The following is a 15,133-nucleotide window of genomic DNA, read 5'->3' on the forward strand; positions in this document are numbered from 1 at the left end:
AGATGCTTATCCAATCACCACAGATTTTATGAGGTACACTTTGAACCCTATTTTGCATTCAGAACTGCTTTAATGCTTCACAGTGTAGTTTCAACAAGGTGCTGGAAATTCTCACCCTGCCATTCAAATGTCGCAGCAGAAAAGGAGACTCACCAGACCAATATTTTTCAAATCTTTCGTCCACTTTTGGTGGTGTGGTCTTTGCTCCTCCAGGCCATCTGCTTAAAGGTTAAACGAGTTGTGCATTCAGAGATGCTCTTCTGCATTCCCTGGTTGTAGTAAGTTGTTATTGTGTGAATGCCTCACATTGCATTTTTTGCAATATTTTGCCCATTGAAATGAATGGAACACATTATCAATGTGGTCACTTATTTCTGCTCGCTGGGCTGAGCTGTGTTTTAGGTCAGTGAGATGAGCAGCCGTTCTCAGACTGGGAGGCCAGGGTTCAAATCCTGCTTATGGTAACATTTTTTTCAGTTAACAGTAAAACTTTGTTTTACTCTTTTCAACACACATTTTATGTTCTTCACTCCTTTTTTAGCAGAATTTTCAGTTTTTTCACCCCTTTTCAGCACAAATGTCAGCTTTTTTTAGCTCTTTTAAGCAGAAATCTGTTTTCAGCAGAAATTTTGCTGATTCACCTCTCTTCAGCGCAACATTCTGCTTCTTTACCTCTTTTCAGCAGAATTTTCAGCTTCTTTGCCTGTTTTCAGCGGAATTTTCAGTTTTGTCAACTGTTCTCAGTTTTTATTTCATGGAGACTCGTGGAAACCAGTATGAAGGACATTTCTGAACTTAAAAAAACAAAACAAAACTTTGTGTCATTGGAAATGTTCATTTACTCAAGAAAATGTAGTTATTTTTAACTCTTTAACTAAAACTGTCATGTTGTGTTATGAATAGCATGTTGAAAATGTCCCTTTTCCCCTTATTTCCTATCAGTTAGATTAAAAGTGCGCCAGCCGGGGACGCAAACAACTTTTGTTGTGTTGTGTCCAAACTGCAGTCCCATCTCTGGGATAAAGCTGTGATGTGCAGCAGCTCCTCCCACGTTAATTACAGCTGCCTCCCAGAAAATTAGAAATATCTTTCAAAAACATGTGAATAAAGGTTGTGTGCTCATGGCACGTGGCTCTGCTCGTTACTGATTACCTGATCAACAAGTAACGAAAGCAGAAAGTAACTCAGGGTCCTCACACTGGCTGTTTAAAAAGTTACTTTGAATTCAAAGTGGGCATTGTTATTTTCACCCCAGTTGGATGCTGCCAGAAATCGGGACTGCGCATGTGGCTGCCTGTGTGGTCTCGCGCTCGTTCACGGCCACATAAACACCTGATCTCTGCAGGGGGACAAATCCGGTGAGAATTTCCGCAGGAAACCGATCCCCTCTCGTCGCAGACCCCCCTGCTGTAGAGAGCGAGGTTTCCTCCGAGCAGGATGGCGGATGGAGACACGGTGGTGGATCTGAGCGTGGGGGACAGCAGCCCGCTGCAGCTGAGGGACTACCGGAGACTGGCTCGGCTGTACTGCATGAATGGCGGACATCACCTCCAGATCCTCCCCGACGGGACGGTGCAGGGCCAGAGGGAAGAGAGTGACGCTCACAGTAAGATCACTGCGCGCTTTAACATCCAGGTCAGGCCTGCAGCATGACGCGTTCACTTCCTCTGCTGCAGGTGTTCCAGGTTAAAGCGCCATGCGTCCATTTCACTTTTTAAGTGAAATGCGGGACATCCCACTGCGTTAGTTTGTTGCAAAATGTCTGTGAGTTCAGTTTGAACGTGTTTATGAATGTGGATGGAGTCGGTGGTTGTCTGAGCACGAGAAAACACGCAGAAGTAGAAGGAAAGTTTACCGACAGGAGCAGTGGAATGGCGTGCTGGGAATGATGCCGCAGAGGCTTCTGTGAAAGAAACATTTCTGGCCTTGAAAAGGTGGAAACAGGAAACCACAGCACGAGACATTTCAGTCATCAGATACTTTTCTGTATTGATCAGCCATCTGCAAAATCTCTTTTTACTCTGTGCTACACCGCAGGTGAACCTGTTCTAATCAAGGCTGGACAAAACAGAGAGAAACAGATTAAAAAAAAGATTGGTGGCTCTCTTTCTGCAGGAATATTTAAAGATTTCTGCTGAAGAATTTTCAGATTGTGAATAATAAAATAAAATAAATGCATCGACAGCTGTTTTTGATGTTTTATACCTGAATCTTATTCAGATGCTGCAGATTTACCTTTGCACTGAAGCCTCTGAGCCAACCCATGAAATAGTCATTATTTATATATTCAGACTTTGACAGTTTCTGTGTCATTTCTTAACTTTTATGTAATTTTTGTTATCCTTTCAGCTGTTTTAAAGCTCAAAGCTGTGGACAGAGGCGTCGTGGTCATCCAAGGAACGGAAGCCAGCAGATATTTAGCCATGAGCGATGAAGGCCGTTTGTACAGTTCAGTGAGTATTTAAGGCAAATTTTATTTTTTTTTTTAAAATAAAGGTTTATGGGAAATATTACAAGACAAACAATTCAGGAAACAATCAGGAATATTAACACTTAACATACTTAACATTTTATTATTCATTAAATTATTTTTATCTGCTTGAATTGTTTGGTCTGTGTTATCTGCACTGACATCATGTTTTTAAACCTGATCCTACTTTGTTGCAGAGTTACAGTCCCATGTAAAATCCTTGATCTACCCCTCATTTCTTTATATATTTCTTTATAAGAATTTCATGTAAATGTTTTAAGCAGTAGGTCTTCAGGCTTTCTGAAGGTCTTTTAAAGTTTCTCTGTGGACACTGGCTGATTTTTCACTCATTTTCAGTCCAGTGAAAGTAATCCAAGAATTATTTGTTGTTAATGTTGTTTGGTAAGTCACTTAACAGACCTGTGAATTCACTCCTAAAAAGACACCTAACTCAATGGATAAACCTTTTTTTCACTTTTTAGTTGAAAACCTGACATATCTTGGCATGGTGTGCAGTGTGTTCTGAAAAAACAAGAGAACATTGGAAAACTATCTGCAACAGATGAATAGCATCTGTTTCTTGTGTCCTTTAGAAAAATGTTTTTGCATCGTATTCATTCTGTAAGTCTGTTTGTATATTTTAATAAATTTGTTGAACTTATTAAACCTACCAAAGAAAGAAGGAGATGCTTAAAACCTTTGCACACACTGTACTTTTAATATATTAGTTTTTTGTTCAATACCAAGAAGGCTGAAAAATCTGAGTAACAGAATAAGATTTCAACATCAGGGCATTCCCACAGTGTATTGATCACTGGTCATACTTCTCTGCTGCTTTGCCAGCACAGCTTAATGTAGGAGGACAAGACATAAACTCTGATTATTGATAGTGCAGGATTTACTGAATCAAAGTGGAACTATTAACTGTTATTCCTAAACCTTTAAATGTTTACATTTTCACCTCAAACTCAAACCTCATGAGATGTTATTTGAAATGTTCTTGCATTTGTCTCTCAGCCCACAATTACAGATGAATGTTACTTCCTGGAGAGGCTGGAGGAGAACCACTACAACACATACCAGCCACAGAAATATCACGACAACAACTGGTACGTAGCTCTGAAAAAGAACGGAAAGCCTAAACTCGGCCCGAGAACCCACATCGGACAGAAAGCCGTCTTCTTTCTCCCCAGGCAGCTGGATGACTGAAGGAGCAAAACACACAGCGATACCTCAACCGCAAAGGACCAGAAACACATAACCTCTAAATCATCAATAGGACTACTTATAGGAGATGGTGGCGTGAAATCAAGAGATAATAAATCCAAATAAAAGGGAAGTGCAAAGGCAGTCTGTTTAGTGCATGGAGAGATCAAATGTCTCTTTATTTTAATAATACATCAAATCTATAGACACAACAAATCTTTGATTTTATTTGGTAGCAGGTCCTCTTAGCTCACAGAACAGACATTTGGAGCAAACATGAACACATTAACCTGCAGTTTAACATGAATTAGTGCTTCTTGGACTAAGGTTTTCTGGGAAGAGTAAATAAATACATTGCCACTAATTCTACCATTAGCTGGCTCATCGCATGTTAGTCCCGCTGTACTTTAGCTTTTCTGTAATCTGTGTTTTGTTCTTGAAACCTTGACTGGATAGAAAGTGCTACAGAGCTTAAAGCCTAACAAATTAACCAGTAAAGCTTTCCCAGAAGTGTTGCTGCTCTGTTATACTTCCAACAGTTACACATTGCTGCCACTAGAAGCCGCCACTGTGCACGATTACATCCTCTCCAAAGAATTTTTATTTGCAACTCTTAAATTTACCGGCCCCTTATACACATACACACTGACCTATGAGTTAGCCCCTTTAATCACACTTATTAACAACTGTTTGTGCACTCACCTTTTTTCATGGTTTGTCCAATAAGGCTTCATAACCTAAAACAATCATCAGTATGCTCGTCTCTACACTTTAAATATCCTGCACTGTTTATTTTACTATGCACTTAATGAGCCTTCATTTCTGTTCTACTGAGCTCTTGGTTCTATTTTGTTACGCTTTTTTAAATATTTGTTGTATTTTATTGAACTATTTTAATGTTACCATATTTATAGTTCTTCAGTTGTACCCCATTGTAAACCACTTCATTTTGTTAGCGGTTTTCCTGTTACACATTAATGAAGCATGCAGTGGATATAAAAAGCGTACACGCGCCTGTTAAAGTGCCTGCGGTAATGACGTTACAATAACGAGACCAAGATAAAACTTTTTCCACCTTTAATGTGACCTTAAAACATAACTTTTAGCGGATCAAATTAAAAACAAAACATTGTGGTTGCACATGCTCCTATAAATGGGAAGCTTACACTTTTTCTATCCACTGCATTTATGTATTCTGAGTAGGTGATGCATCAGTAACAACCCAGGAAGCTCAGCAGGTGCATTTAAAGTGACATTTATTTAACACTAAACAGTTTCTGTACAGTTTGATAACAACAAAAACCCCAGGCTGCAGCTCTACATCATATAGAAAGAAGCATAACTGGTCTGTAAATGAAAGCCATGGCATATGAAATATGAACTGTTGATTCAAGCGTCATTATAAAACAACATCCTGCACCACTTGCTTTATGTGTCTGTGACTTAATCTAATGATGGAAATGTCCTTATTGGCCGTGTTTCTAAAAGTGCACCTGCATTAAACATTCTTTGATAATTAATAATACTCACAACAGAGAAACTTCTTACATAGTATGAAAAATTAAGAAATAATCATCAATTAAACCTTGAGGTAAAAACCCACCTGGAAGTAAAATACAAGTTCATTTCTATGTACTGAAATCCTGACAGCTTTTCCTCTGACAGCGAGTGGGACGTGGACTAGAAAGACTGAGGAGTCATCGAGAGGTCACGCTGTTACATCTAATTGGTATTTGTGAGGACACGGACCAGAAAATGTGCTCATATGCCCTTAAAAATCATCTCGGTCACTGTCAGTGCCAAAAGAAATTTGGCGTCTCCACAGCTGTCAGCAGAGCAGCTCCGGGTTTTGTCACTTGACATTTGAGGCCATCGAGTTCCTTTTCCATCTTCTAGGATCAACCTGCACATGCAACTTGAATTCTCTTCCCTGGTTGGAGAGTTTTACCTGATTTAATGTACAACAAAAACATTGTAACAGGCAAAAATCATGGATGCCGCTTTGCTGTGTGTGAATCACATCTACGATGACAGTTTCTAAAAGCTGCAGACAACACTGTCCCCTCCTGGCAACACTGCTTAAAGCCAACAGGTGAGTGGAGGATGTGTTCATGAGTACTTCCGTATTTACAGCCTAAAGAAATCTAAAAAGAGCTTAAACCTCAAAGAGCAGATTATTATAAAGTGTGTTGCATGCTATGGCAAGCTTACAGAGTGTTGCGCTAATTAATACCTGTTGGCTTCAAGTGTCGCCAACATGAGACTCTCCCTATTTAATTGACCTTAAGGGCAGATGCATGCTCGTATGCTACCATCAAATGATATAAGGCATTACTTATACATTACAGACAGATGTAAATAGCACTTAACATTCGCCACTAATGAGTACATTGAGGGACTATTACTGTTAACCATTTGTCTTTAATAAAGGTTTGAAACAAAAGAAAACAAGTGATATAATTCCTGATTATTATTTTTTATTGACTCGAGTCGTCTTCATCTGGATCTCATCTGGCTGATTTCTGGTTAAGTGTCTTCTTTTATTTTAAACTCCTCTTCTTCTTCTTCACATCCAGTTCTTCCACGTCCTGATTTTGACATAGGAAAATGGAGAAAACTGACATAACAGTGGAACTCAATCCTAATCTCAACCACAAATCTTACTTATCAACCTGACACACTGTATGTAGAGCCAGTTAATAACAGGGCTGCTCACTGAACTATTACCACTCTGTTAAATATATATACATGTTTTACAGAAACGTTGTTTAATGCTTTTGAGATCATTTGTTGCCACAATTTTGTTCTTAACAGTTCAGTTCATAATAGATCGAGTTGGTCTTCAGTGACCTGTTAATGATATGCTGTTTTAACTTTAACCTACAAGGCAGAGTCTCACAAGATCATGAGAGAGTCCATCATAAACCAGTCTCTGAACCACAGCTGGTTGACCAATCAGCAGATAAGCGTTTCCCCTTCCACTGAGTTGGAAGTCGAGGGGAAATTTTTTTCACACATGCCCTGCAGGAAATGCTTGTGACAAACCAGACGTCTGCAGTCAATCTGAACATAAAGCAGCTGCTGAGTACACAGGCTGGAGTGGTCCTCGGCCTGTATGCTGCTGCTCAGACGACACCCTAACCTCAACTAAACGCTGTATTTTCACTGCAGTGCACTTTAGAGGTTTGAACAGACACTTAGAGTAAAACAGATGTGTGTGAAAACAGATACAGGTTCTCTGCTCTGTGTGAAAGAAAGGAGGGGCAGTGTTACATGAGCTGATGGCAAAGTGTTAAGCTGGTTTTATGGTCAAGCAGAGCGAGCGTGTAGGCTTTCGGCTCCACTCCATGCTCTGCCCGTCTGCCTGCAGTGAGCTCTGTGGTCAGGTGGAGGCAGTGTACAAAGTCTCTGCTTACAATGGGTCAGTGAGCCACTGTTGCTCGTGGTGTTGTTGGTCCGTGAGCCAGCCACGGACCAACAGACCACACACAGAGCTGTCTGCGCTTTTCATAAAAGCGGACGTGGATGGACATGTTTGTGGGACTATAAATCCCACTTAAGTCTAAAGAAGTGACGTCAAACTCTTTGTACTTCATGTGCACATGCAGCCTACTTTGACTGTAAGTTGGCCAGACCAGCGAAACTCCTCTTTCTGTCAGCGTACAGATGTTTAACGACACACTTAATTACATTTGATATATAAATCAAAAAGTGCAACTTCAACTGTACATCTCAGTTTTTCTACATGATAAAGAAATGTTGCAGTAAATTAAAAATCTGTCAGCATACCTAAATAAGTATGTAAATTTGCTGATAAAGTTCTGGTAGCTCTTTAACATAATTCCCATTCATTCATAGAAACAAGCCATCCAGTGGACCAGATAGGAGTCTTTCTGGCCCTTGGACTGCATTTTTCACATTCCCGGTCTAATTCAAGTGTAGCACCAAAGATTATTGGACTCCGACTGATGGCAGGGAAACTTGTTCAGGTCAAAGCTGCTGCTGCATGAAAGCTACACCGCAGATATGTTGTAACCACACAAAGTGAAACCCTACACCGTAACCGGACAGGTACCTCCCTGAAACTGTAAATACAGATCACATCAATGCAGGTAGCACCTGTTCTGACTGGTCTCGTCAGTAGTGTAGATTCCTTCTGTGCATTGCTAGCTATTTTTTTCCACCATTTTTTGATTTAATTAATAATCATAACCTCAGTCTAACCACTTAGATGTCAGCAAATTCCTGGAGGGGGACTACTGAAACCATGGGAATAGACATGACACTACTGCATTTCATTAACATGCATCTTCTCTCCCATGTTTAACAGCTTCCTGCTAAAAGGGAGGTATTCCTTCCCACTGTCACCAGTGTTTAGAGCATTTCTAAACTGCAAGAAGTGCAAAGAAAACCCTTATAGGCACTTCCTGCTCTCTGTTTTCACTCTTCTCCCGACTGACTTTGGCAAGAACCTGTTTTTCCAACTGGCTGCACTGAAAGTAGCCTGTGGATCTGATTGGTTAAATTTCACCTGTAATGAACAGACAGTTATTTTTGGCTTGCACCTGCGTTTTTCCAAAGGACATCCCTGCTGGTTCTGTGTCACACACCATCTGGAGCATCAGGTTAGTTTAATCACAGAGACAGGTGTTGACAGTGGTTGTGCTGTGCGCCATGTAGCAGCAAAGTCAGAGGACAGAGGTTACATGGGGAAGTAGCAGGTTTATGTTTAATCTGCTTGAGCTGAAAAATCGAAGAGGTCGTGAACAGCTTATTTTAATCTTTTCACCAAGTCTCTACATTTTATTTTCACTTGGATGGAGCCACTACGAACTGTGGGTACCATTTGGGGCTTTTTGTTTAATGGCTGATTTCTGTGCTGTTTGTTTAGCTGCCATTCATAAATCAGTCCAACACGGATTTAAAGGTGCTGCCCACTAATGACAAACCTGACAGACAGTAAGTAAAAATTGATATTTTCTTCATGACCCATGCACCTTACCTTTAATAGATGAAGAGTACCCTTGTTCGAGGAAGGGTGGCGTAAGTGGGATCAGCCAGTTTACGCACTCTGGAGTAGTTCACGAAGCCTCTGATAAACAGCATAAAGCCTGCAGTCCAAACAGAAGACAGATTACCAAAGAAATGACCACACAACATAATTAGAAAAGTCTTAGCTGTGTGTGGAGTGTTAATAATATAAAAATACAAGTATACTTATAAAACATCATCTCTCACTCACCAAGTGCCAAAAACACCCACCACAACCAATACTGCCCATCAAAGTAACCGGGGAAGTAGGTCGAAAACTGCACAGACACAAGACGCAAGTTTCAATCAACAGTGTGACTCTGGTGGTCTGTCTTTAAGAACACAGCACCAAACACCACTTTGTAGAATCACGCAGCACATCTTTGACCACACACCCATCCATAACTTAAGTGGCACGAGTAATTTCAAGTGTTTTTGGAAATTAAGTGCTGTTAAATAGATCATTAACCCTGTAACGCCAAATGCATCATATGGTAAATGGACTGATTCTTATATAGCGCTTTTCTACTCTCCCGGAGTACTCAAAGCGCTGTATACAACATGCCTCATTCACCCATTCACACCCACTCATACAAGCACTTCTAAACACAAGTGCAAACTAAACTACATTCACACACATTCATACTCCGATGGATGCATCAAAGGGCAACTTGGGGTTAGTATCTTGCCCAAGGATATTTGGCATGCAGACTGGGGAAGCCAAGGATCGAACCACCAACCTTCCGATCAGTAGCTGATCTGCTCTATCACCTGAGCCACAGCTGGGGTGGCTGTGGCTATCAGATATGATACACGAGTATCATACATATGATACATTTTGAGAACTGTAATTTATACAATCAGACACACACAGTGTTCAAATATAAATAAACAGAATTTTCTGTCAATCCTTTCGTTGTTCAGGCTTCACAGGGTTAAGACCAACATTAAATTATTAAAATTTAAACTAAAACAAGAACGCTAAGACAGCACAACTCCCTCGAAGGGCAAGGTTGTACTAAAACTTTAATGTTTTATGACATTTTTATTGCAACATGCTGTTTTTATTACAACACGCTGCTATCTGACCTCTGACCTTGAAGCATTACATACTAAAATAAATAGTGTTTTTATCATCTTCACTCATTCGACTGGAGCAGATTTGGCTGAAATCTTTGTTTTGTAGAAGCTGTAAAAACTTAAGACTTTAAGATATTCATGCAGTGTGAGATTTTGCAAAACTTTATGGCGTCATTGTGATGTCATAGGGCGTTTTATTGAAAAGATATAACCCTGTGTTTTACGGCTCTCCCCATACCCTTTCATACGTTATATTACTTTATACGCTTTCTTAAATTTTTTTTCCAAGGTCACTTTGAGCTTCGGCGCCAACAATAAAGGTCGAGATCAAATGATTAGCCAACATGGTTACTGACGTCCCCCCACAGCCTAGTGTAGTGTTGTCACATTTGAAGACAATGCGTTAAAAAAAAAATTTGGGTAACATAAAGCTTTTGCTGATTTTCACATTTGTTGTGACCTTGACTTGATTTCACCAAAATGAAATCAGCTCGAGCTGTCACTATCATCGACAATCACACAAGATTTGAACCCATCTTGAAAACTACGGACGCTTACAAACAGACAGACAAACTAATTGAACCGATTACATACGTACTCCTTTCGGGGGGAGAATAACTGTGATATTATGGTTGAATTTTAACCACCCTGTGGAGAGCTGAGCTGAGCTGGTCTATGCTGTGTGTGGCTCTTACCCTGACAATAAGAACCCATTTGACGAGGGACAGGCCAAAGCCTGAGATGGCCCCGTAGCGTCCGGCAGCAGAGGTGGTCAGACAGAAAGACAGGAAGAAACCAATCCAGTTGAACAGGAATGCCACTGGTAGCAGAAAGACAGCAGTTAATTAACAGAAGGATCATTGATTTGTAAAGTCATCATGTTGGCACAGATTTAACAAAAAGAAGCTAAACAAAAGTTAAATTAAAGGAGAGTAAATTTTGTCCTTGATGAGTCAACAGAGTTGTACATTTGCATCTAGTCGGTTTATTGTTACCGTTACAAAAGTCTGTTTCTTACTGAAGAAAGTGAGCATGAAGATGCCGTCGTTTCCTATTCTCAGCTGATCTGCATCTTCAAAGTCATCTCTGGTAACAAAGTCTTCATCCTGCATCATCAAAAAGGATACGTTCAAACTATTAATTAAAATAACCTCAGTTTACCTCTGCCTTGTTTAGTGTTTTATATGTGACAACACTAAGTCATTAGAAAGAAGTCTGAGAACGAGACGAGTACCGTGACTCTTCCAGCGACCAGCGGGATGGCCGCCTCTGCTTTGCTTCTCTCAGCTTCATCATAGGAGGGCAAAGTGGTGGCAACGCTGTAGGATGGAGGGTTGGGAAATCTTCCTCCATCTTCCTTGTATTCAAAGAAAGCTGTGGGTGTTACAAGCAACAAATAATTACAACTAATTAACAACAAATAAATATCTGTAATAATACCTTCCTCCACACAGCAGAAGACCTACAGAAAATAATAAATGAAATCCTGTTATCACAGTGTATAAGAGCTGAAATTTTACACTTCCTACACTTTAATACTACACCAAACAGTAGCATTATCAATTAATGAGCTGGTTTATTTCTCCAGTAAACGTGTGGTCTTTAAACTACAAAATCACTTTTCTAGAGCCTGTGATGTCTTCAAAAATACAAATGTTATTTTGAAAACAAGAAAACCAAAGACTGATTGTTCCTGATTTCCACCTCCCTGCTTTACTTTTTGCTAATCTGAACAACGGAGTGCAAACAAAAACATTTCTATGTGCTCACTCTGCTGATCTTTCCCATTTTCTTCACAGACCAGTTCTGTGCTAAATCTCAGTTGATGCTTTAAGGCAAGATAAATTATTAACACATGTGTCGCTTGAAAGCAAAGCTAAGGCTGTATTGTATCATCCAAGACTCTGACAATGGCAGATCCTGATATAAACTCATTGGTGGCTTTATTAAGTACACCTGTTAAGAGAATGGTCCAAAGAGGAGAAACTATCCAGTGAAAGACAGACATCTGGGTGAAAATGCCTTGTTGATGTCAGAGGAGAATGGCCAGACTGCTTCATGGTCATGGGAAAGCAACTGCAACTTGAATCATTGCTTGTTACAACCAATGCATGCAGAAGAGCATTTCTTGAAGCAGATGAGCAAAACCACTGCCTGGTCTGTTGAGTTTCAATTTCTTCTGAAACACTGGAGTTGTAGTGTCAATGAAAGCATGGATCCTTCCTGCCATGTATCAAATGTTCAGGTCTGTCATGATGGTGTGATGGTGTGGGGGATATTTTCTTTTCACATTTTGGTTCTTTAGCACCAACTTGTTTTGTTTAAGCCTGTTTGAGTATGGTTGCTGATCATGTCCATCCTTTTATGACCACAGTATAGCCATATTCTGATGGATGCTTCACCTGACACCATGCCACACAGCTTGAATCATCTCAAACTGGTTTCTTGAACACAAGTTCACTGAACTCAAATGGCCTCCACAATCCAATAAAGCACCTTTGGGGTGTGGTGGAACAGACAAACTGTTTCATGATGTGCAGCTGACAAATCTGCAGCAACTGTGACACCATTGTGTCAATATGGACCAAAATCTTTAAGGAATATTTCAAGCATGTTGTTAAATCCATGCCACAAAGCATTAATCCAGTTCCAAAAACCAAACAGACAACATGGTACTACCTGGTGTACCTAATATAGTGTGTATAGAGTGTATTTGTTAGTGTTTCATTTTGAGGAGTGCTAAATGCCTTCCGTGGACCAACAATTTATGAAATAGTTTGCTGTAAATGTAACTGAACACTGTTTTGGGCTGCTGTAAACTGAAGCACAGTTTATAATTTTGGCACACATCTACAAACAGTGAGTGCGACAACTGCTGCTTCTTTAGCAACCTTCACTGTGCAACAGACAGAGACAGGTGGCTTGAAGCCATCCTCTGAAAGAAGGCAGAGATGATAATTAAAGCATCAATTTTGAAAGCGAGAAACAAAGAAACCGAAGGTCAGCGAGTTTTAACACGTCTGACTGCTGACAGACAAAAATCTTCTTTCACTTCCTTCAAAAATGAAAGCTACAGCTGAGCTTTAGAAACCCAAAGCAGGAAGCAATGACTTATGTAAAACATTAGTACAAGAAAGACAACTGTGATATATTGCATGCACCCATTACTGTTTGTGCTCTCTACATACAAGCCAAGACTTATCTGGGTTGTTTGGCTGCGATCCTGGAATACGCCTCCGCCTCGCTCAAACACTAACAGCACTAAAACAGATCAATGGACTCATCCAGGAAGAGCTATAGCTGCACCCTCTTATGGAACATGCTGACCCTTGCCCTCTTAAGAAGTGACATTGGAAACATGATAACGAGCCTGAGACCTTCCCTGCACATGACCTATTCTGCAATCCTATTTTAGGAAGAAAAAAATTAAACAAACTTCACACAATTATACGTGTAAATAAACATACTCATTTCAGTACAAATGATATATGGTGCATCTGGACTGTATTTAAGATTTCTGTGAGAGAAACTAAATATTTATCTGATCTTTAACAAGATGCAAAATAAGCTCACAAAATCTGCATGCAGGGAAACCTGTCACCAGAAAAGCTTCAACATCAAAGTGCTTTGTACAAGTCGAAGCAGTGATCACATAGGTGGCAACTTGTCAAATTACAGCTGTTAAAAACAGCCAGTGTTCATAATGTTTATCTCTTCCTGCTTTTAAATTCACTTATAATTGACAATTAGGTCGCACAGACACATCTGGAATTAAATTGTGTTTTTAAGAAAATGAAGTGATTTGACAGCGTGTGACCAAGCTAACCTGCATTTGCTGCAGCAATGCTGCTGTATGGTGGTGGGGCGTCCTGGGCAGGACCCTCCTGGGAAGGCTGGGCGGGCTCTTCCTCATTCACCAGCTGGAGAAACATTAATAGACAACAACACAAACTGGGTCTCGCTTACAGTACACGGTCCTTTCAGATAAGTAAGCAGCTGCAATTTAGAAAAGGGAACAATGCTGTCTGCATAGGGGAGGTCAAAATGTCTGCTATTTACACTGTGTGATAGCAGATATTTGTCTGCCATGTTGTTTATATCATGGCAACTATCCCCAGGGAAGATTTCTGCTTGTACTGGGCCATTATAGACAATTACATGAGTCATTAAACAGGGCCTGCTGTACGGACATACAGGCTCTGTCAGCTACTTCCTTCTCCCAAACACAGATTAGACCATCTGGATTTGATACTTACGGATATTCTCATTTAAATAACATTATCGGACAGTAACCTCTTATCTTTATCTAACGACACACAAGGCAGGTTGTATTATAAACCGTGGGCTGCTGATTTCAGACATAATTTGCACATCAGTGCTGTGTGGCGATTTAAGCGAGCATGCAGCAGCTTCACTTTAGCATTTTGACCCTGATCCGTCTCTAAGGTTTCAGTCACTGACAGGGAGGATTGGTCAGTGAGCCAGGACAGCTTTGGATCAAGTCTAGACACCACACAGCACTCCTGTGCAGGCCAGCAACGCCAGCTAACGCTAGGAGTGGCTAATTAGCTGCTAAATAAATATGGCCTATACAGCATTAAAATTATACATGATGAATATATGAGTACAGCAGTTGCAGTGGAAGAAATTCTGTTTAATAAAAGCATAAAACATGTCACTCAACATCGGGCCCGCCCGTAAACAAATGACAGCTGAGTTCGCTGTTTTGCTCTCAGTGACAGGCTAATGTTGACTGAGCAGCAGCTAGCTGTTAGCCACATTTAAGTGTGACGGCAACCTGTTACCTACCTCCTGATATCTGACGCTGCTGTTTTGTTCTGCCATAGCTGAAGAGGAACGAAATAACTGTACAGTACTCCCTCTGCTTCTGCTGTGAAACTGTGTAATGTAAAAGGAATCTCGCAGGCGAAGTAGCAAAGATAACGCTGCCTTCTAGTCGGCCATCTCCTTCCTTCTCCGCTCCTGGTAGTGGCAGAGCTGGTGCTGCGTTCAAGTGCAGTCGGAAATGACATTCTTTCAGTTGTTAGCGCGTGAAAGATCGAGGGGGGGAAAAGTACAAATTATAAGCCCATAACTGTCAATTATATATATTTTACGCTGTAAAGGGGAATTGCTACAGTGTATAATATAGCAAAATTAAATGCACTTATTTGGAAGAAATTGCTCATTTAAAGTGTTATAATACATAATATGACTGGTGCTGAGCTAATATGATGTGCCATCTTCCGAGATTTCTTATTGAGCATCTGAAATTAAGCAAATATGAAGTGTGAGGCAGTATTGTAGTTAACAAAAACGGTTGTGCGGATGGATTTAGGTTTTTTG

The 15,133-nt window shown here is 40.3% G+C and overlaps 2 protein-coding genes across 4 annotated transcripts; one reads left to right on the forward strand and one right to left on the reverse strand.

Moving 5' to 3' along the window:
• The first annotated feature begins 890 nt into the window (after window positions 1-890).
• On the forward strand, window positions 891-5,454 carry fgf1a (fibroblast growth factor 1a). Of its 3 annotated transcripts, none has more exons than XM_040016618.1 (4): window positions 891-1,606; window positions 2,350-2,453; window positions 3,488-3,579; window positions 3,668-5,454. In XM_040016618.1, exons 1-4 carry the CDS (start codon window positions 1,438-1,440, stop codon window positions 3,729-3,731), a joined length of 429 nt encoding a protein of 142 aa, XP_039872552.1. In that variant the 5' UTR covers window positions 891-1,437; the 3' UTR covers window positions 3,732-5,454. The 3 variants fall into 3 exon arrangements, with proteins under 3 accessions (XP_039872552.1, XP_039872551.1, XP_039872553.1); XM_040016619.1 differs by having other exon boundaries at window positions 899-1,606; window positions 3,664-5,454; XM_040016617.1 differs by having other exon boundaries at window positions 896-1,606; window positions 3,488-5,454.
• ndfip1 (Nedd4 family interacting protein 1) lies at window positions 4,916-14,794 on the reverse strand. Its single transcript, XM_040016615.1, has 8 exons — window positions 14,597-14,794; window positions 13,614-13,707; window positions 11,022-11,161; window positions 10,806-10,893; window positions 10,483-10,607; window positions 8,919-8,985; window positions 8,679-8,787; window positions 4,916-6,264 (listed from the first exon to the last, which is right to left on the reverse strand). Exons 1-7 carry the CDS (start codon window positions 14,630-14,632, stop codon window positions 8,681-8,683), a joined length of 657 nt encoding a protein of 218 aa, XP_039872549.1. The 5' UTR covers window positions 14,633-14,794; the 3' UTR covers window positions 4,916-6,264; window positions 8,679-8,680.
• Window positions 14,795-15,133: the final 339 nt, after the last annotated feature.

Source organism: Simochromis diagramma, unplaced genomic scaffold (genome assembly GCF_900408965.1).
Source record: "Simochromis diagramma unplaced genomic scaffold, fSimDia1.1 OVJJ01000685.1, whole genome shotgun sequence".
Classification (NCBI taxonomy): domain Eukaryota; kingdom Metazoa; phylum Chordata; class Actinopteri; order Cichliformes; family Cichlidae; genus Simochromis; species Simochromis diagramma.